We start from the raw sequence: 22,615 nt of genomic DNA on the forward strand, positions 1-22,615 counted from the left end.
CTATTATTGGATTAAAACTCATGTAAAATAAATTTGCTCTAAATAAACTGTCATGAAACAATGAGACACAACGAAAGTGGTTTGATCTCCAGTTGATTTAATTACCACTGGAAAAGATGGAGTCAAGAATAAAAAAATCTCCCCCGCCTCCAAAAAAAAGTTATAAAACAATATAACTCCAGCAGAAATGCAACTAATTTTTTTTAAGTTTTGAGGCTAAACCAAGCAAATTTTACCAAAAAAATTATAACACAAGTTTTTGGAATGTACATAATATATAAATATATTTTTAAACTCTAATTATAAAATCATTTAGCTATAGCTAAGAAATATATCTGATGAAGAAATATCGCTTGTTTCTATAGGAAGAGTTAACAGTTCTTTAAAATATTAAACTACCAGAGCCTACCAGCCTACCAGACTGTCTTCTTCAGGAGATAAATCCAGTCTTTTTTAAGAATCTCATCAAAGCTTTCGCAATCTTTTAATAATTTTACAAGTAAGATTATTGTAGATAAACAGAATATTATTTTCATATGAACCTTGAAAACTCTACTGACAACAGTAATCAAACAATCACCAATGTCTACTTTTTAGTTCTGAAGTTGTATTAGTGTATTCAGAATGTAGAATTGGAGTTTGGTGCACATGGTAGAACTTTATTTCTACCTTTTAAAATTATTATTGTTAAATAATATACTTCAGATAATTTTCAAAAACATAAAATTCAGTTACAATCAAATCATCCATATCTATTTGGATATTATTTATTTAGATCTACTTAAAACACTTACGAACTAATTTTCATAACAAATGTTTTAATACCTAACAATAAGCTATGGGTATACCTTTTCTCTTTTTCTATACAGCTAAATTCCTCACAATAGTTGCAGTCTAACTGCTCTCTTATCAAGCTTTGTTGAACCCTCACCACGCCAAAACCACTCTTGTCAAGTTTATAAATGATTATCACATTACTAAAATCCAAATGGCAAATTCTCAGTCCTTGATTTGACCTTTCAGAAACAAATGATACAATTCAACACACCTTATTCACTGAAACACGTACTCACTTAGATTCCATCACGCCATGTTCCCCGGCTTTCATTCTGCTCTAATGGCTACTCATTCCCAGAATCCTCTATTTCTTCTTCAACTTTGTCCATACCTATTAATGTTGGACCTTCCCACTGCTCTAAACTTGGAACTCTTCTTTTATCTATACACACTGTTATTATTACCCAATTACATGCCTATAAGCATAATTCGGAATATGAGCCTCTTCCTTAAACACCAGACTTATGTGTTTCATTGCACAGATATCTCAGTCTTAATGTGTCCCAAAGTGAGCTTCTGTTCAACCACCACACACAACACTTCCTTCTCCCACCAAAAAATAACCAACCAACAAACAAACATCCTGTTCCTACCACTCTTTCAATCTCACTTAATGGAAATATGATCCTTTCAGTTGCTCAGGCCATGTTTTTTGGAAGCATCATTGACTCCTCTCTTTCTTTCATACCTCTTGTCCAGCCTATTAGCAAATCCTATTGGCCTTACAAGAAAAAATACCTCCAGAGCTTAATCCCTTTTTACCACTTACACTGCTATAATCTCAGCCTAAACCATGATCATCTCCCACCTGGATCACTGCAATTGGTCTCCATGCCCGGGCCCTTGCCCATTCCACTCTAGTCTCGGCATAGCTCAAGAGCTTAAGCAGAGTTAAGTCTAATTATGACAGCAGATTTTGCTTCTTCTACAACACTCACTCATGCCCTCGGCCTTAGAATTTGATATTCTTATTAGAAACTGGATACACACATGACTCAACCGCTCACTGCCTTCAGATCCTTACTTTCTCAATGCAGCCATTCCTGGCTACTCTATTTAAACTTGCAACACCCTCTCCCTCCACTTCACGAACACATCTATCTTTTTTCTTTACTTTCTTTTGCTTCATAAAACTAGGTTTCTGTACCTCTAGTGTCTGCTAAAGCACATAAAACAAAGACTTGCTCAATAAGTATTTACTAAGAAATAAATGTACTTGTACCACTTCGTTTAGTTCTGAGAGCTCAGTCTAGCTATTAAATATTAAATACTTTGACCACTTTTTCTAGTATCTTGACATTTGCTGTTTTTAGAAAACTAACATTTATTGAAGATCTTCTAGATACTGAACATGTCTTTTAATTGTTTTTCTTTAGTTATATCATTTGTCTTATAAAATTAATTTTAAACTACTATTAAAAATTAGCCAATTTTTATGTGGGATAACTGGGAGTCAGAAAGATGAAGCACAAACTCACAGTTAATAAGAGACAAAGCAAAATTCAAACCAAACTCTTCTTAGGTCAAAACTTATTTTATTTTCACAATAAAACAAATTGCCCAATGATTCTTCTCTATTTCTTTACTGAACTTAAATATGGATTATTTTTGTTGTTTTCAGACATTTTACTCAAAACAATATACCTTACTATTAAATCTGTTGGTTTTTTTTTAAATATTATGTTTTTAATCTCTCTATAATCATGCTGTACTTATTAGCAGTGTACAAGTCAGGGGTCAATTCATTTGTTTTTAAAGGTCTTATTTTATGTGGAGTCAATTAAATTAAATCATACTTATTTATACATAACCTCAGTTATGAAAATTTAGATAGAATAATAAAGACCAAAAAATATAAACCGTTGTGAATCTCATGAATATTTTAAAATATTTCTTATGATAATTATTAAATAGGGAAGAGAAGATTACTTGTAAAAGTTCATAAACATAGAATTCCCTAATAATATTGCAAATCTCCTTTGTTGATCTTTAAAATGACCATCATTGTAAATTATAGAAATTCTATTACTGGTTTTGTCTATTTATTTTCATAGTTATATGTAATGGATTGATTCTGAATACTCATGTTTTCAATTTCAGAATACATATTTTCAAGGAGATTTGGAGAGTTTGGTATCAGATAAGTCTGAATGAACATTCTAGAGTAAGTCATTTAAACCTAATGCTTCTTAAATGATTGTTCCATTGATAGTGAAGCCAGAATCTGATAGTCACTAACTTTTTTTTTTTTTTTTTGCCTCTGGAAATCTTCCATTAGTTGGGAAGGCTGCCAAAGCTTTCCTCTTTTAAGAAGAAGGATGCAAAACAGATTTGAATCAGTATAACATTACATCAATTTTCTTTCTCTTGGCAAAATTGCAAATGCGTATACACAAAGACTTCAGATTCCTATTAGTAACAGAAGCTTTTGACTCAAGTCTAGCCATGATTCAAAGTTATTGCTACAAATCTGCTTAAAAGTCTCCATTGACTCTTTTGAAACAAAGGACGAGTCTTCCGTTATAGAGGAAGCAGATATTGATCCAGGGCTTCTGATTTAGTGTTGAATCAGGAATATCATAAGAATGCTTTCACTAATGCTGAACCAAGAACCACATTAATAATATTAGAAGCAGCAGTTTCTCAAGTTAAGATTGTTGAGCCCTTATACTCCAAAAATCTTACTTCACTTTTCCACCGTTTTTTCCCTAATGTTAGCTGGAAGGATCTCTGGCACCTACCTCAGTCCATGAGTCCTGCCTAAGACAGGACTGGGAAAGGACAAGCAGATAATTGGTTCAAGTAAGAAAAAAAAGATAATTAAAATCAAAACAAGTCCTCATGTATATATACAAGTCCCCCTGTATATAACTTGGTATATTTGGAATCTTGCAACATGTGAATTCATCCTTATTCAAATAACAAAAAACATCGTAATAATTCAGTTTTTAAAATATTATGTGCGAAAAACTATGTCCTATTAACACCATTTTCAGAAACTAGAAGGTATGGTGGGGGTGGGGAAATGTTCACAATCTAAAATCTACATGTTCACATGCATCCACACATATTTTCTTCTTTCTGTGTTTCTGAGAAGCCTGAAGAAACACGCTCCTCTTTCAACACAGAATACACTCCACACACCCACATGTGGACAGGACCATTCACTTCTCACTTTCTCAAAGCTTTCGATTCTATTTCTATAGCACCACAAATCTTTCCCATTTTACTGAATTCCTCATCAGTACCAAAGGGTCTCTGGTGATAAGCTCCCACCATCAAACAAAACAAAACAAAACAAAACAAACAAAACAAAACAAAACAAAATCCCTTGGTCTTTAATGAGACTTTCCCATTATTTTCTCCCAGAATATATCTTATCTTTCTTTATTTTCCTTCACTTCCATATCTATTCTACCATGAATTCCAACTCCAAATTGTCAAATTTAACACTTATTTTTTTCTGTAAATATCTCAATCATCCTCTCTGAAGAATGAACACAGGCAACAATTTCTTCCACCTTAAAATTTCTCTTTCGACTTCTGTTTCCTCATAGACTTTTGATTTTCTTCCTACTTCATTTGTTGCTACTTCTCCATCTCTTTGCAGAAGCTCTTCCTCAGTGCCTACCTCTAAATATTGGAATTTCCCAGGGATCTATTCTTTTTGTCTTCTGTCTCTCTCTCATCCATTTCCACCAATTTTAATATACTTGATATATCGTTGGCCTTTTAAACTTAACATTTTCAAATTAGAGCTTTACATCATTGTTCCTTCTCCCTTCCAGACTTATCCAACTCTTAAAATGGCGCCATAGTCTCCCAATCTGATTAACTCAGTAAATTGAAAACCAACATTGATTGTGACCTCTCCTTCACCCTCCACGTATAACAAATCAGTGACACCTGTTGTTTCTACCTTCAAAATGTATCACTGATGTATCTGCTTCTCATCATCTATGACTAACTACTATCCTAGTCCACAACACACTCTTTAGTTCCACTGTCCTCCCTTCAGGTTCTCAAACATGTCACATTCTTTCCTTTGCCAGGCCTTTACATATGGTTTCCTCTGTCTGAAACACTCTTCTTCCTGTGCTTTGCCTCATAACTTCCATTTAATCCTCCATGTTCACGCCTTGATATCATACCTTCAAGAGGTCTGACAATTCTATTAGGATATCATACCAATTCCATCTTAATTACACAGTGATCTCATACTATATTTACCTCTTTATCTATTCTTTACTTTTAAAAAATCCCTAAAGGCAAATAAACTTATTTTATTTACTAATAATGTACATGACGTGCTTAGAGGTACTGGCATATTACAGATAATAAATAAAGATTAAATAAATGAATGAATGACTAAATGAATGAATGAACAAATAAATGCAGTAATGTCTTCTGTTTTAATTTTTTTTCAGTTGATATACAATATTAGATTAGTTTCAGGTGTACAGCATAGTGATTAGAAATTTATATAACTCATAAAGTGACCACCCCGGTGATTCTAGTATCCATCTCACACCATATATAATAACTATGGCTTCTTTATAGTTATGGCTTCTTTAGCATTCCTCCGTTGTCATCACCAAGAATTTGCTTGATTGTGTCAACTGAGAGCTCACTGCAGTGGAAGATATGCCATACCTTTAATACAGAGTTTACTGATAATATGAAGCTGTCTTTTGGTATTTGATATTTGTCTTTCCCCTATCATTTGTGTCAAAAAATCAAAACACATTTTTTGCGATCCCACATAATAATAAACACATTAAATAATAACTCCTATAGATAAAAGTAACCATTTTAGGTTTAATCAAGTAAATGATTTTAAATCAATTCTGCATTTTATAAAGTAGAGAAAATACAGTTTGGACATATTATGTTTATACTTCCGTACATGATCTAGAAGAATCATACATTTGAGTCACTAAACTGACAAAGTTAAAATGAGTAGAAAATTAAGATATAGAACTCAAGCCATATTTATTTTGTGGAGAAGAACATGATATCCCTATATTTAGAAAGCTTGGGTCTGCACTCAAATAATGCATTCCTAGGAACTAGCATAGTAGCCAATTATTGATAAAGATAAATGGCAATATTTGTAATTTATTAACCCATCTTCTCCAAGTTCTTTCCTGAGGTAATTGTCCAATGACTATAAATAGAGCTCTCATTAATAAGATAGCATTGTACGAATACATAAAATGGATTGGTATTCTAATAATACAATATTATCTTCCAAGATGTTTTCTCCATATAAAGTTGAGTCAGTACTCAACAGAGTAAAATATAGCAATGAAATAGTAGAAAAAATACCATTTTAATGACTATTAATTCCATTCCTGCCAGTTTCTGCTTTTCTCATGTCTACATGGTTTGGATGCATAGCATAGCACAGAATTGCATGAAACTAAATATATGTCATTTATTTTTTCACAAATATTTTAATTTTTGTTTAAATGTATATTATGTCCAATTGGAATTACATGGTTATATCTCTATTAAATTAATGCTGTCTGAAATCCAAACTATAGTATGTTTTATTTTTAGTTTGGATTTTCCACAGCAGTTAGCACCACGCCTTACACGTAGTAGGGGCTTAATAAATACACACTTAGTTGGAAATATTTCCCTCATTTATTTGAATATAATATAGCAATAGGAAGAGAAGACTATGTATCACAGAGATATTTATTGTGATGGTTTCTCCTAGGAAAATTGAAGAAAACCCAAGAAGCAGTATCTCCTCTCAGCAATATACTAATCAGTCTTCAGACAATTAGGTTTAAATATAATAATGCAAGCCAACTGAATCAGCTCTCCTTCTCCCTAGAAAATGATATTTCTTACAAATCTAATACAACAAATACACTTAGATTCATTTTAAATTATCATTATGTTCATATTTTTCTAAATAATTTAGTCAACTTTTTCTTGATATTTTATGAGATTAAAGGACATGGTTATGTGGCTTTTCAGCATCCATTTAGATCTGAGTGAAACTGGTCACTCATATCTAAAACATTGAAAGCAACACAAAGAACACGAAACTTTTAGTACATGAAGATAAAAATTGCCCTAAAACAGTATTTCTACTTTATGCCATGTAATGTGCATTATAGAAATGGGTTACTAAAATATGTTTTTATGAAATTTACTACTTTCACCATCCTCTGATAATGCTTTTCTACAAACTCTAGAAAAAAATTCTAAGAAAAATTCAAGTATATAATTTGATAAACTATGTAGTTTGACCCCAACACAAGTAGCTATCCATCTTTCCTGTAGCTGTACAATCAGACTTCACTACTGAATCTGTGACGTGTGAAATACTTTGTATTAAATTTATTGCAAAATACTGTGAAGTTCTTTTTGTTTGTTGATATTCCCCCTTTTGAAAACTTCTTGATGTAAGGCTAACTAGGATAGATGTTACAGAGTTACATTTAGCTCAATATGAGAGAGATTTCTGATTAGCAGAAACTGGATCAACAGGGACAAAGAATCCATTCCCACAGTGCACAGATGGCCTAGATAGGTAAGATTCTTCTTTAAGACTGTACACAATCCATGGTTTCTTCCTTTTTGCCTCCTAGCAGCTCTTGATGTAAGGATAACTAGGATAGATGTTACAGAGTTACATTTAGCTCAATATGAGAGAGAGATTTCTGATTAGCAGAAACTGGATCAACAGGGACAAAGAATCCATTCCCACAGTGCACAGATGGCCTAGATAGGTAAGATTCTTCTTTAAGACTGTACACAATCCATGGTTTCTTCCTTTTTGCCTCCTAGCAGCTATTTTACCTTTTGCAAATGATTAACTATAGATTATAAAATATATATAATAATATCTTCGTTAAAGTTCCATTAAAACAATGTTCGTCCTCACTAGGAAGCTTGTTTTATATACAAGACTTCTTTAATTTTTGTCTGTAATGATCATGCTTTTAGTTCATTGCATGGCTACATTCTACTTCTTGTCTTTATAACTGAAGTAGAATAGAAAATATTTGGTTTAGAAGAAAACAGGTAATTGCTATGTAGGAGCTATTCAGGATACAGACGGAGGATTCTCTACATTAAAAGTGACATATTTTAACTTCCACAAGAGAAGCCCAGGGTATAATATTCTTTATAATTGACAGTTTCATTATTCTTTATATTTATTAGCGTTTTGAGTCACTACTGAAACTGGGAAAGAAATAGACTTAAACGCCGGCCTATTTTCCCACAGGGTAGTTTAGGATTTTTTGAAACCTAAGATCTAAGAAATCCCTCACGATGAAAATTCAACATTGGAACAAGCATCAAAGTAGGAATGCCCTTACAAAATGCTTCCAAAGGTTATCAGCTTGCTATAATTTAGACTTAGCCTGGCCAGGAGAAGTAGAAACAAGTCAAATCATCTGTGCTCATAATTTTGAACACAGGAAAATTAGCAGAAAATTGCATCTGCTTCAAACCTTTTTATTAAAATGGAATGACACTTTACATTGTATTGCACACCTTCCTTTAAAGAAAAACCGCTCACATATCAATTTGTATTCATTTTTATGTTTTTAGAAAAAATTCAGAACTTAATGATGTGCTCCATAGTAGTATAACATAAATAACAAAACATCTACAATGATCATATTCCTTGGAAACCATTCTATAAAACTATGAAGTTTTAAAAGCTTCTATGAACATAAAATAATCACAATGTACCACGTTTTCTGGTACTCAGATTAACTCTAGAACAATTAGATAAAAAGGTAGACAATTTTTTCATGTTAAAAAAATAAAGACCAGTTCTTGGAGTGAGAGTTAGTTACTCCATGAAACTAAATGGGAAAAGGAGATACCTCTTATCTCTCAGTGGAAAATTTTATTCTTACAAATGCCAAAATATCAAAATTTTTATCTCAGTTTAGTACATTCATGCAAAAGAAGTGGATAAAGGTTAAGCTGACATTCTATTTGCTTTCCCTAAGCTCTGAACATTTAAAATATCTCTCCTTTTATCTGCAATAGTGCATCAAAACATATGGAATTTTGAATCATGGAGAGAATCTGAAAACGAAATAATTTCACTTCAAAGTTAACTCTTCCAAATTTCCCCAATTATAAACTTATTTTTCCTATTCATCTCACTGGTTTAAAGCCAAAGTAAAATGCCAGGAAGCAAAACACTTCAAAGTCAAATTTTTACCATGTTCACTTGTTTAAGAATTTCATTTTTCTCATATTTCCCTTAGTATCTTTTGCTCATAGAGAAGATGAGGTGCCTATGTAGCAAAAAAGGTTATATCTCATCCAGATGAGGTCCCCAGTAGACAAGTTCTTTAAAACATTTATCTGTTATCCTTTTATTTGTAACTAATATAAAACTTAATGAGATAATTATTGTCGCCCATCACATACTTCCATGATTTTCCACCGTTACGACACTCTCAAATATTCTTGATTGTAAATTTCAATAGAAGTTTATTTTTCTTTCATATAAGATGCTAATACATCTATTCCTTGAATGACCTTTCACATAGTAATTGAAGTAATTAAGTTCCTTATATCTATGGCTCTACCATGCCATAGGCCTAAGAATTATGTACTAATAGCCCATGGGTAGAAAATGAGAGAGAAGGCATTCGTACCCATTTCTTACCATCTGGACTCTGAAATGACAAGTATTACTTCTATTCTGGTTTGACACTCAAGAACTAGGCACATGAGCTCAAAAAGAAGTAAGGGCTGCTGTGAAAAGCTGCTGAAAACTATGGTACCTGACTTGGCAGCCACTTGCCAGCAAGGAACCTACCCTTTGGAAGGGGAGCATGATCCATCGTTGTATGGATAGCCGCCTCTGCCCATAAATGAATATCAGTGAATGTAGATTACATTATTAAAAAATCAAAATATAAATAGAGAATTAAATAGGAAGCACTAATAGGCCCAAGATTAAAAATGTTTTTAAAGTATTTTTTTAAATCTAAAGAAACTATATAAAACAAAACAGAAATCTAGGAAAATAAACATTATTCGTTGAAATATACCAGTGCTTGACTCTACATTTCCTAATTATTTATCTATATTAGTCAGCCAGAAAAAGGTTTTCTACAAAGTTTAAAAATTAATATGTTTCAGCCCTTAAAGTCCATTACCCAGAAATACTATTGTCTCTTTGCCAACACTTGGCTAGCAGGAGGTTCAACTGTGATTTATCCATAATGTTGGTTTCTTTAAGAAAAACTTGGTAATAGAAAAGTTTGGGTTTAAGATTTAAAATTTCATGGTTAAAATGAAATGAATAGCAGGATTGAGATTGATTGTTAGAAATCATAATATTAAGAAGAAAAATAAAAATTCTCTAAAATACTGAGACAAAATTGATTACCTGGAGAGGGAAGTATTTAGAATGAGAAAAATTCTTTTGATGAGATTACCAAAACCAAACATGTAAAACAGTAATTAGGTACATCATGGCACCAACTGCTTTTAAATAGTAGGTCTAAATAATAGCTAGGATAAGTAAATAATGCACATTTTGTTACAGTTTAAATATCTAGCATATCTTTTCCAATGTTGGGACTTTTTTTTTATTAAATCTCCTTATCATGTAATAAAACTATCCCCTTGTCTGGAAAAAAAAATGTTTCAACTCCAAAAAAGGTTATTGGTACAGTCAAATTTCTTTAATTTGCCACTATTTTTTGTCATGTTTCATCATGTTACAACTTAAAACAAATGACTGGTATTAAACCACCACCACTATCTATGCAATCCATGCACATTAAAGATACACACACGCACACACACACACACACACACACACACACACATTTTTGAAACTAAGGAGATATTAAAAGATTGTTAATTAAATTTTTAATTAAAACTTAATTTTATTAGAGCTGTTTAAGGTTCACAGAAAAATTGAGGGGATTGCAGAGGGATTTCATATGCCCCTTGACCCCAAACATGCATAGCCTCCTCCGTTATTAACATCCTCCAACAGAATGGTATTTTGTAGGCTTTTGATGAGCCTACATTGACACATCTTAATCACTCGAAGTCCACAGTTTACATTACAGTTCAGTCTGGTGCTGTATACTTCTGAGTTTGGGCAAATATGTAATGACATGTATCCACCATTATGGCAACATACAGAATATTTTCACTGCCCTAAAAATCCTCTGTGATCTGCCTAATTGCTCTCCTTGCACTCTCCCCTAATCCCTGGCAACCACTGGTCCTTTCACCATCTCCATTGTTTTGCCTTTCCCAGAATGTTATATAGTTGGAATCGCACAGTATATAACCTTTTTCGACTTTTGGTTTCTTGTACTTAATAATAAGCATTTAATATCCTATCATGACCTGATAGCTCATTTTCTAGTTAGTGCTGTATAGTATTCCATTGCCTAGATGTAGCAGTTTATTTATCCATTCACCTATGAAAGGATTTGGCAATAATGAATAATGCTATAAACATCTGTGTACAGGTTTTTTCTAGACATACATTTTTCAACTTAATTGGGTAAATACCAAGGAATGTGATTGCTGAAACATGATAAAAGTGTGGTTATTTTTATAAGAAACTGTCTCACTGTCTTCTGTAGTGGTCGTGCCATTCTGTATTTCTCCCAGCAATGTATGAATGTTTCTGATGCTCCATACCTCAATAGTAATTGATGTTGTCAGTTTCTGAATTTTGGCCTTTCTAATAGGCCATTATAATACCATATGTTGTTTTAATTTGCATTTCTCTAATGACATATGATATATAGCATCTTTTCACTTACATATTTTCTTTCTATATATCATCTTTGATGAGGTATCTGTTAAGAGTCTACGGTACATTTTTAAATCACATTGTTCTGTTAGCTGAGTTTTAAGTGTTCTTTATATGTTTTGAATAACTGTCTTTTATCAGATATGTTTTTTGCAAATATTTTCTCCCAATTTGTGGCATGTCTTCTAATTCTCATTATCTTTCACAGAGTAGTTTTCAATTTTTTACTGTAAATCACAATATCACAACTACATATTTATTGCCTTATTTTTGCTTCTTTCATACACAAGTGTAGCATAAGATATATGTCGTATTGTACCTTGCTATTTTTTTCTTTTTATTTTATAGTAAATTTATACCCATTTCACTTATTTCTCTCTTTCTATGCCCCCCAAACCCCTGGCAATCACCAATCTGTTCTCTGTATCTATGAACTTCGTTTTTTGTTTTTTAAAATTCAACATATAAGAGAGAGCATATGGTATCTGCCTTTCTGTGTGACTTATTTCACTTAGCATAATGCCCTTGAGGTCCATCCATATTGTTGTAAAGTATGGTACACACATGTAATGGATTTCTTTACGTCCATTTAAATGATATGATAAAATGCATATGCTGAATTGCAAATGTAAAAATATATATTAAGTTAATAAAATGAAGCACAACAAGCATGCATAAAATACTTCCATTAGGAGATAATTGTGTGCATGTAGAAAATTTCTGAAAGAGCGAAAGTAGAACTCAGTGACCCAGAGATGGGTGATGCAAACTTTCCTACCTTTTCTATCATAGGAAACACTCAATAAACATTAATTATTAATGTTTTCTATCATTCCTTTATCCATATGTTATTTTCATAAGTTTAAATTTAAAAATTAATATTTTCCTTTCTTTTTACTTTTAGCTAATAAACAGTCATTTCAATCGTATTTTTTTCTCATTTGTTTCAATATACTAAATTACAACAATGTAGAAACAGATTTCTATTTAGAAGAACAAGAATATTCTTTTTTTTTTTTACTAGGTGATTAGTTTTAACCACCTCGCAGACAAAAGGATGGGACATTATTTTAATTTAAAGAAGCATCTATTTAACGTATACAATTATTTCTTCCTATAATTCAGAAATCTAAGTAACATTATTGGACTTTAAACCTAAGTATTATAATCTTCATCACTTAGGGACATAGACTTAAGAGATACTAAGGTCCATCTAAAGTGTCTCTTTAAAAGTTACTTCTCTGTGAATTACCCGGTTTTTCCTCCTTTTGAAGACTTTGTCTACTCTCTTGTCTCTTTTGGAAACTGTATTTCATCATCAAGAAATATTTGAATCTTCCTTTGTTGTACTTTTTTCTAATTCTTACTCTTTTTCTTGTATCAGAGAGACTCATAAAAGCAAGAAGTAGATATCAGAGAAAAGGGCTTATGAGCAAATGTACTCCTTACACTCACTATGCATCAACTGGGTTTGATAGCATCACTATGCTATCAACTGGGTTTCATTTATTTCCTGTGTCATTGTCATTTACCATAGGCTTCTTGTGGCTGGCTGCTCATCTTGCCCTCTATTACTGACCATAACAATTCAAACCCTATTCTCATAGCTGAAATCTAGGGATCAGGAGATTTAGAAGTATACGCAAAAATATATTCATTAAAAATTTTTATGCAGACTTCAAAGCCAGTATGTATGGCGAGAAGAGTCGGAAAATATCTCCACTCAGACCCAGCTTTTCCTTCCTAGAAGTACTAGTTGGTTTCCCAGTAGGCAGAAGGACCCCATGGTCTTTAGGCCCACTGGGGAAGTAAAACTATCAGAAAGGATATGAAAGGACTTACCTATAGACAAGCACTAATGACAGTATTCCAGGAGGAATTTAGTGCATGTGAATCCCTCTCACCTATTTTGGACTTTCTGGTCTGAAGCTCTTCTCTGGGCATGGGGATTTGGGCAGTGGTAAAATGTATAAACTAGAAAATTATTAAAAGCAGCAAATTTGTTCAAATGACAGCACCTTAATAACTTTCAATAGAGCAAATATATACCTATTTCCTTCGTATTTCCCTTTAAGCAGCTGTCTCTCACATTTTTCCCCCAACACATACAACACATTGTTCCCTTTCGCTCCATTCTCAACTGGCAAAACCACGTGACTCCTTTTACTTGAAGTATAAAGTAATCTTAAATTCCATCTCCTATAATCATGACAGGAGTCAACCAATTTTTTCAAATACTGTGTCAGCTGCAACTCAACATATCAACTTGTAGCTATTAAATATATAAATAATTATAATACAGGTAGACAAAAGTGTTGCTAATGTGCCATGGCCACAAATGTAAGACAAAGGAGAATTTAATTTTACTTTGGGCTAGGAGACATGTGGGAGAAAGCTGAATAGAGATGTCTTAATAATTAATGTTTATTGAGTGTTTCCATCGTGAAGTATTTTACGCAAATTATGTCTTTAATTCTCATAAAAACAGAGGTTGCTAGATAGTACAATTATCATCTCTACCATATAAACAAGAAAACTGAGTCTTGGGGAATTTAATATGCTCAAAGTCATTTCGCCACCAAGAAATGGAAACAGACTTCAGAGCCAGCCAGACTAGCATCAAATTACATACCATTAACCATTATGCTAAAAGCTTCTTCAGAAATGGAATATTTGCCAGAAGAACAAAGGAATAAATGGGAAGAATATCTCACTAGGAAAAATACTCAGACATAACAACAGTCGATGATTATAAAATATACAATATGTTTAAGTAAAGAAATAGTAGTAGCTGACACTTATATTATGCCTATTATGAATCAGGTTCTGTTCTCTTTGTTTTTGTGTATTAACTCAATCCTTAAAACATCATTATCAGAATATACCATTTTTTTCATTCCTACTTTATAATGGAAGAAACTGAAGCACAGAAAGTTTAAGTTATCTGCCTAAGATCATACAGCTTAGGAGAGTGGAACTGTGAGGCCAGGCCATCTGGCTCTGGCCGCTGAGTTCATTCCACACAGTGAGTTTCCTGCTGTAATAATGTACTGTGGGGGAAAGCTGCAGACCAGGCTGTAAAGCTACCTAGTTCAGGTTATTAGGGACTGCGCTGAGGGCATTGGGATTTAATCAACAGGTGCCTGATTTCATCAACAGCAGTGAGAATAATATCACAATAATGATGTGATGTGTACTTTAAAAATATAGTCAACATTGTCTTATTTTTATATTTGAGAAACATGTTTTTTGTTTATATAAGTGGATTGTTTAAAATAAAACGACTAAATCAATACGGATTGATCTAGATGTATAGTCTAATGAATTCAATTTTCTCCCTATGAGCAATTCTCAAGTAGCTAAGGATTATATCCTCTTGAGGGTGATATCATAATTAAAAAAAAACAAAAAACAAAAAAATCCCTAAGAATTAGGTGTCCAGCAAGAAAGAATGTGGGTTAAAATATGTTGAGAAACTGTACAGGCAATGTTTATCCAGATTTTTATAAGGAATATAAAATTGTTATAAGGTAAAATAAGTTAATTCTAAAATGCTTAGAAGAATACCTCATTTATACAACATGATTTATAAGTGTTCAATATTATGTTTTAAAAGAAATTATCACATAATAGTCAAAAGAACAAATTCTGGAATCTTAATAGCCAGGTTCAATGTCCAAGTCTAGCACCCGAGCAAATGATATAAATTCTGTGTCTCAGCTTTTATCATGTAGCAACTATAACCCACTTTACCTCACATCACTGTCGTCAGGTTAAATTGGTTATGCATACATATGCATGTGTGTGTATGTTTGTATATATGCAAATACGTACACATATACTCTCTCTCTCTCTCTCTCACACACACACACACACACACACACACACATACGCAACCTCTTTTAAAAGTCTATTAAAAAAAAAAGTGTTCCAAACACTCTTTGTTTTAACCAAAAGAGACTTATGGATAGTTAGGTACTTATAAAATTATATAAACATCTGTTCATAAACATGATTAAAATTCATTTATAATTATAAAAGAATGTATATAAAAGTGATAGACATGATTTTAAATCCTAAGTCTGCCCCTTTATATCTATCAAGCTACCTATCTACCTATCTAGCTATTATTATCTTTCTATATAACTAATCTCAGGCAGAATAACCAGCTTCTCTGAGCTTCAGTTTTTGTTTCTGTAAAATGGACATAATGATCTTTGGTATAAAGCATTAGGGTTGTTGTAAAAACTAAATGAATTTAAGGCACTTATTAAAAAGCTTTGCACATATTAAAAGCACAAGAGAGCCTGGGTTTCATTCTCCTTAAGGACAATATCAGTGCATTCATATACCATAGAAGTGAAATATTACATAAATATAAGGAGCTTTATTTTAAAATAGTTATAAAGTAAACTTAATTTAAGAAATGGGCCTCCACTATAACTCAGTCCTTGTGACTGAATCTTCTATAACAAATATTTCAACATGATAGCAATGGAAATATAAACATCATAGTCATTCATTTATTTATTGTATAAATAAATTTTAGTCTTCCTTTGAATATGGTCATTAAAATTATGAATTCAAAAATGCATATTTAAAATAAAGGAGATTTAGGACGCACCCTTGATATCTATTTTGGTAAGAAGTATTTTAAATGTTTTATTATTTTTTATGCCTTCTTATGAGGCCAAAAGCATTTCCTTATTGATTTTTTTCCCAACCTTTGGTGTAAATGAAGCAGAAATTAACATGGCTAGTTTTGTCATATAACAACTTCTTCAACTTACTCTGTCTCATTATTCTGAACCTGTTTTTTGTTTTTTGTTTTTGTTTTTTTAATATCAGCAGCATTGATTGGTGCCTGAAACACAGATCTAGAAATAGTGTTAATTATCTGCAGCTGCATAGGCAGCAAAAGGAGCATAAAACATGAGGCTTCTTGTTCACAATACACAAAACAATAAAACAAAAAACCCTCGGCTAAAAGTATCTCCAGAAATTTTCCCCAGGGTAACAATATAAAAAAGTGGGTCAAAGCCTGGAAAGCCATTCTATATTTTATATTAACCATCTAAATGACCGGTTACATCACCACTTTGGAAATTGTATTATGTTCCAGTTCTTTCTCATTGTTCATAAAACTATTTGGTTTTAACCGGTGATGAAAATGGTAACAGAAAGCCAGCACAAAACGACAGGTATCATGGTAGTTTGAGGCCAATTCTTCACAGAAAAAGCCATTAGGAGACAAATATCCAAATATATGACCGGGAACATGGCATATTTAAATAGTTTACACAATCCTCTGCATTGGTAATAATGATTAGAGCTAACGTAACACACGTACTGAGTCCCCTGATCAGGGTATTGCTCTGATTTCAGAAGACAATTCCTGTCATGCAGCATGTGACATTTCAGTCAATGATGGACGACATATGCAACGGTGGTCCCATGAGATTATAATGGAGCTGAAAAATTCCCTTCACCTAGTTGGACATCATAGCCACCCTACTGTCCTAGCCTGGAGTTACTGATCTTTGCAGTCTCAGCCTACCCATAATAAAGCTATCAGCTAGAAATGCCTGGGGCACCCACCCGGGCCCCTGTGAGCTTCCCAGAGACATCTCCCCTTTTGAAACCAACCTTTACAACTGGACCAACCCCTGCAGTTCTTACTAGGGTTGAAACATACCCTTCAGTGATAACCTTCAGGGAGTGGGCCTGGGGTTCTGCTTTTATTGGGGTAGAAGATGAGGGCCTAGGGCTTTAGGGCTCACTCCTAATTAGTGAATTTAAAACTTAAGAGCTGGAAGTTAAGGCACGGGAAGAGAAAAAAAAAGTAGTCCAAATGGTTAGTTTTCAAAATTAAGATATAAAACAAGGGGAGCCTCAGAGGTGACCTGTCTCTTAATCTACTTGTGTAGCTGGCCATGTGTTTATTCCAGATAGCCTACCTGGAATTGAATGCTGTTTTTGAAATGCGTGCTTCTCTGGAGTGGATCCTCAGCATTCAAAGCTTAAGTCATACACTTGCATTACGAAAAGAAAAGCCAACCGGCAGGGCTTACACTACAATTACTGCACTGTTTGTGGTGCTGCTGATGTAAACAAACCTACTGTGCCTGTAAGACCTATGAAAGCAGAGTACATACAATTACAGTGGTAGGCTATACGATTCAGGTCTGTGTAAGTGCCCTCCACGATGTTCACACAATGATGGAACAGCCTAACGAGGCATTTCTCAGAACACAGCCTCACTGTTAAGCAGGGCATAACAGTATTGTTATTTAAAGTACTAAATAAGGAGATATTTAGTGAGTATTTCAGTTATTATTACAATCTACCAAGAATCTACCAGTTTTGTTCAACCAGTTGTTATGGACTCTTTTTTTCCCCTCATATTTTCATATCCTCTTCTGCCTTTTTTTTCTGACAATAATTCAAGTGTTCATTTATTCGATGAATTTATTTTATAATATTTGTTGATAAATTCGTATGCTCTTTTCAGACCATCTTCAACAAATAAGAACAAGGCACAGAGAAAACAACTTTTAGACTTATGTTATCTAGATTGACCAGTTCAACTGATTAAACAGCTCATTGTTTTCTCTAAACATTTTACAAATAGTTATTTTAATAACACTTGTCAAAGAAAATATATACTAGCCAGCATGTCGAATTCTGAGTATAAGGTGGTGAATAAAATATATAGATCCTACCTTCATGAAACTTCCAACCAATCGAAGAAGACTGATGTTACACAGTTTTTACACACGAAGTGATTATTACAAGATGAGAAGTCGAGGGTTCTAAGGCAACGGAGAAAAGGGGTGTGATATACAGTTGAGGGTGAGGGGATAGACTTAGGGAGACTCTGAAAAACAGGATTCTCCCTGCAGAAGCAAAGGGCAAGTTCTATTTCTTTTCTCTTTTATGAGATCAAGGAGGGGTGGGGGGAACCTCTCCTCCTTTAAATGAAAAATGTAGGAATTTCTAATCTAAACTATGTAAATGGCCAAACTTTATTTTTCTCTGTTTTTCTGTTTTCTGTACTCCATACCCAAAATACTCACAAAACCTCCAAATTTAAGATCTACATTATTTATATTAGCCGCCTTTATGGATCAAACTACTTGGCAAAACTCCTTTCCTCAGTTTTGTATAAACATTCACTATGTACTGACAATCCTCAAAGCAAATAAAATGTATCAAATATTAATTTTAATAGCAATTTTTTGGAAACTAGTTATTTATTTATTGAATTTAGTTCATATTGAGTCCAAATTTTAAAATAGTATCTATTAGAAATAGAACAGGACTAAATGCTACTTAAAAACTTTGAAGTCCACCTACTTAAAACACAGCAGGCTCCCTCCCAGCCCCCAAAGGCGGAGCTGGCAGTGGTTCTCTATTCAGACTGCTTCACCCGTTTACATTAAGAAACATTTTAGCTATTGGTTTCTGAGTGTCTTCATCATGTTAAAGAAGTTTCTTTTTGTCTGTAGTTAAGCTATGTCTACTAAGAAGTTAGAGAGGCCATGAGACAGCAAAGTTGTAAAAGGAATGGATTCTAGTGTTAGTAAATATGGACTGGCATCGGTGGTCTGAAAATTCCTAACTTTGAGACCTAAAGTCAGGAACTTTAACCTCTCCTGGCTTCAGTGTTCATCAGTAGTCGAAAGGAGAGAGTTCCTGCCCTCGGCATGATACTGTGAGGTCTTCGGTTGCTCACTGACTTGGGTTCAGGGGGTCAGAGGTGAAATGGCAGATGAGCCTTTCCAAAGGTGAAACTGTGTGGGTAGATGAAAATCTTTCCCAGGGTCTCTGAAACTTGTAATAAAAAGTGTTTGGCTTTTATATGAAACAACTGACTAGGTGTCTGTAACTTGGGTGAGGGATCACACAGGAATTCATTTCAACACCATCCCCATATTGATTTCTCAAGTAAAAACCCACTCTCTCCTCAGTGCCCCCATACATACTTTCACATACTAACATTTTGATGATTAATTAATAGGAATTCCGAGAAATTCAGAAGCTTTTAGGAACCCTAAGGAAATAAACGGAAAAATAAAATTCTGGCCAGTTTTGTTATCCCTTTACAAAAAAAACACAGAGGTCATGATTGAGGGGGGATATATTATTAATAACTCTGCTTCACCTGTCTGAGCCTTCCCAAAGTATGTGGACTCTATAGAGATGCTATTTCCATAGAAGATCTTTTACACTTTACATGCCCAAACTGTAGCATGCTCGCTCACTCTCTCTCTCTCTGCTTCTCTCTCTTTCTTACTTTTTACAAGTACATTATTGATATTCCATGATTCTTTGTTCCAAGTGAACTCATTCCCAAACCCTCTGTCTTGATCACATTAGCCTGCCTTGGTCCTTGAAATCTGCCATGATAGATTTGACATTATGGAATAAAGATTTCCTCTAATCCACTCAACATGTAATAAAGGACTTTATGCATATGTGCTTTCACATTAATAAGGGACATCAAAGAAATGTAAATATTTGCTGTTTTCTAGAAATGCTACTTATGTTCTGTCTGTTGGTGTTTGAATAACAGAATTTAGATGTAAGTACACTAAAGCCAAATCCAATTATTCTCTGAACATATACAAACAGAGAAATCCCAATGCTCATCTGATGAAAAGCACAACACGAATTAGGTCCACTATCACAGAAAAGTGTTCTCATACAGAGAATTCCTTTAAAAGTAATAAAGGATACAGATACACCTGTTGGCCTCCATCAGGTACTCGGTGATTTCACTCTCAGTTGTGGCCTGTTCCAATTCTTAAGACTCAGCACCAAACTACACAGGCTACTTCTGAATGACTGACTGATCCTTCTCAAAATAGAGCTTATCTTACAGAAGCAGTGATGATCAGTATAAAAGATATTGAAAACCCTTTCTTCTCCTCTTGGAATTTTGTGTCAGCCATCAGGAAACGGACAAGGATTCCACCAGCACGAGGGCTTCCGAAAAGCATGGTTCCCTGAAGCAGTCCAGGGCCCTGTCTCTATTTTGTGACTTTTCATATTTTTGAATGAACATCGATCATCCATTTCATGCCCTTTAACTTTGTTTCCAATTATCTCGAGGGGAATAAGATGTTTGAGTGGGCATAAGCAAAAATACTTAAGAGGGTGCCAAAACTATATTTATTCTTTAAACTTGAAAAGTGTAAGTATGAGGATGTAGCACTTTAATCCAATCTTCACAAAATCCTCTTTACTTAATAATATGTGCCTAAATTCCATAATCGATAGGAATTCTAATTGATAACTATATTTAACCCAAGTGAACCATAATTGTATTAACCAAGGTTCTGAAGCTGTTTCAATAAAACTCTGGATAAAAGCTTAGCAGACGTTACCAAATATTTATACTCTGAGGTATAAGGAGTACCATTCAATCAGTGGGATTTAATTTAACAATGTTTACCTGTGTGTAAGCCTCCGGTGACTAATGCAGACTGCAGTCTGAGAATCTTGAGCAATGCATACTTTATGGCGACTACATTTCATCTTTAAGCATGGATCTTTAGCTGGATCTAAAGCTAGAGAGAGAAATGTGTACAAAAAATATTAAAATGTTTGTATAAATTGGAGGTCTCTAATCCCATCAAACACACTTCAATCCAAAAATTTATATAACATGTAACTGTAAATTGTCTTCACATTCTTCCTCTCTTAAGAGATACCTCTGCTTCTACCCACATATCTTAGAGTTAATAGACAGTTGCAGTTCAGTCTCACGCATTCTATTCAGAAGCTAAAATGCATATACTCCTATGATCAAACAATGAGTGATCAAAACAGTAACTTTAACACCAAAACTTTCTATAGTTGCTACTGCCTCCTAAGCAGTAAAGGTGAAGACATAAAGTTGGGGTACGTTTCTGTAATACTTCAGTCAGTAGAGAATTATAATTTATACTTCTGTATTCCTTATATAAATGCAGGTGGGTAGAGAAAAAGAATGAAACACAGAAAGAGGTTAGTGGTCATTAACGAGTGTTTGGATATCTAAGAAAAGTCTATAGCTATAGCTGGGGACTGACTGAGTGCATCCTGGTAAGAACTGGGATGTTGCATTTTCATTTCTAAATCATTTTTGTCTGAGTCTTGGACCATCATTTCTCCAGAAAAAAACCTTTGTCCTTGTGACTGCCAACACAAAGAGTGTATGATAGTTTTTAAAAGTTTTATTAGATATAATTCACATACTATGCAATTCATTCTTTTAATGTTTGAAATTCACTGGTTTTCAGTATATTCACAGTTTGAAACTATTATCATAATCAATTCACAACACTTTTATCACCTCAAAAAAATACCTTTTAAAACATATCATACCCCTTAGTTATCGCCCCCATTTCCCCAACTCCCTCACAACAAGCGATACTGGGCAGCCACTGATCTGATTCCTACTTCTATAGGTTTTCCTATTCTGGACGTTCCATATAAGTGGTCTTTTGCGTCTGGCTTCTTTTATTTGGAAGAATGTATTTTTTTCAAGGAACAACCATGTTGTAGCATGCATCACTACTTTATTCTTTTATGTTGTTGAACATCCTACTATTGTATAGATGTGTCCTATTTTATTTATTCATTCACTAATTGATGGGAATTTGGGTTGTTTCTTCCTTTCGTTTATTATGAATAATGCTGTCACTGGTGTTACTTTGTAGCGATTTATTGTGGGCAGAAAAATAGAGAGGGAGTTGGCACAAATAAAGAAAAAGCAAAAGACACCGAGTGTCCAGTTTGGGTACAGGTCAAAATGGAGAGAAAGAAGCCATGAAAGGTGGCAAACTGAAAATAAAGTTCTAGTGCGTGTAGAAAAATGGAGCTGGGATAACCAGCATGTGCATTTGGAATATGCAAAAATATCTAGGAGGGCCCTGGGATCTCACTGGACATGAAATGTGAATTTGAGCCAGTCTTTTCTAGATCTTAAACCTAGGGTAAATCAGAACT

At 33.7% G+C, this 22,615-nt stretch overlaps 1 protein-coding gene across 7 annotated transcripts in view; it reads right to left on the reverse strand.

Moving 5' to 3' along the window:
* SPOCK3 (SPARC (osteonectin), cwcv and kazal like domains proteoglycan 3) overlaps positions 1 to 22,615 on the reverse strand; it is a 319,424-nt gene that overhangs the window by 146,277 nt on the left and 150,532 nt on the right. For 4 of the 7 annotated variants that reach the window (XM_006917020.1, XM_006917019.1, XM_006917017.1 and 1 more), the window contains one exon: positions 21,078 to 21,192. The exons of the other annotated variants lie outside the window; for them this stretch is intronic. In XM_006917020.1, coding sequence (XP_006917082.1) covers positions 21,078 to 21,160 — 83 coding nt within the window. In that variant the 5' untranslated portion in view covers positions 21,161 to 21,192. The remainder of the gene's footprint in view (positions 1 to 21,077; positions 21,193 to 22,615) is intronic. 7 annotated transcript variants of the gene reach the window in all.

The sequence above is a fragment of the Pteropus alecto genome, unplaced genomic scaffold, assembly GCF_000325575.1.
Source record: "Pteropus alecto unplaced genomic scaffold, ASM32557v1 scaffold166, whole genome shotgun sequence".
In the NCBI taxonomy this organism is placed as follows: domain Eukaryota; kingdom Metazoa; phylum Chordata; class Mammalia; order Chiroptera; family Pteropodidae; genus Pteropus; species Pteropus alecto.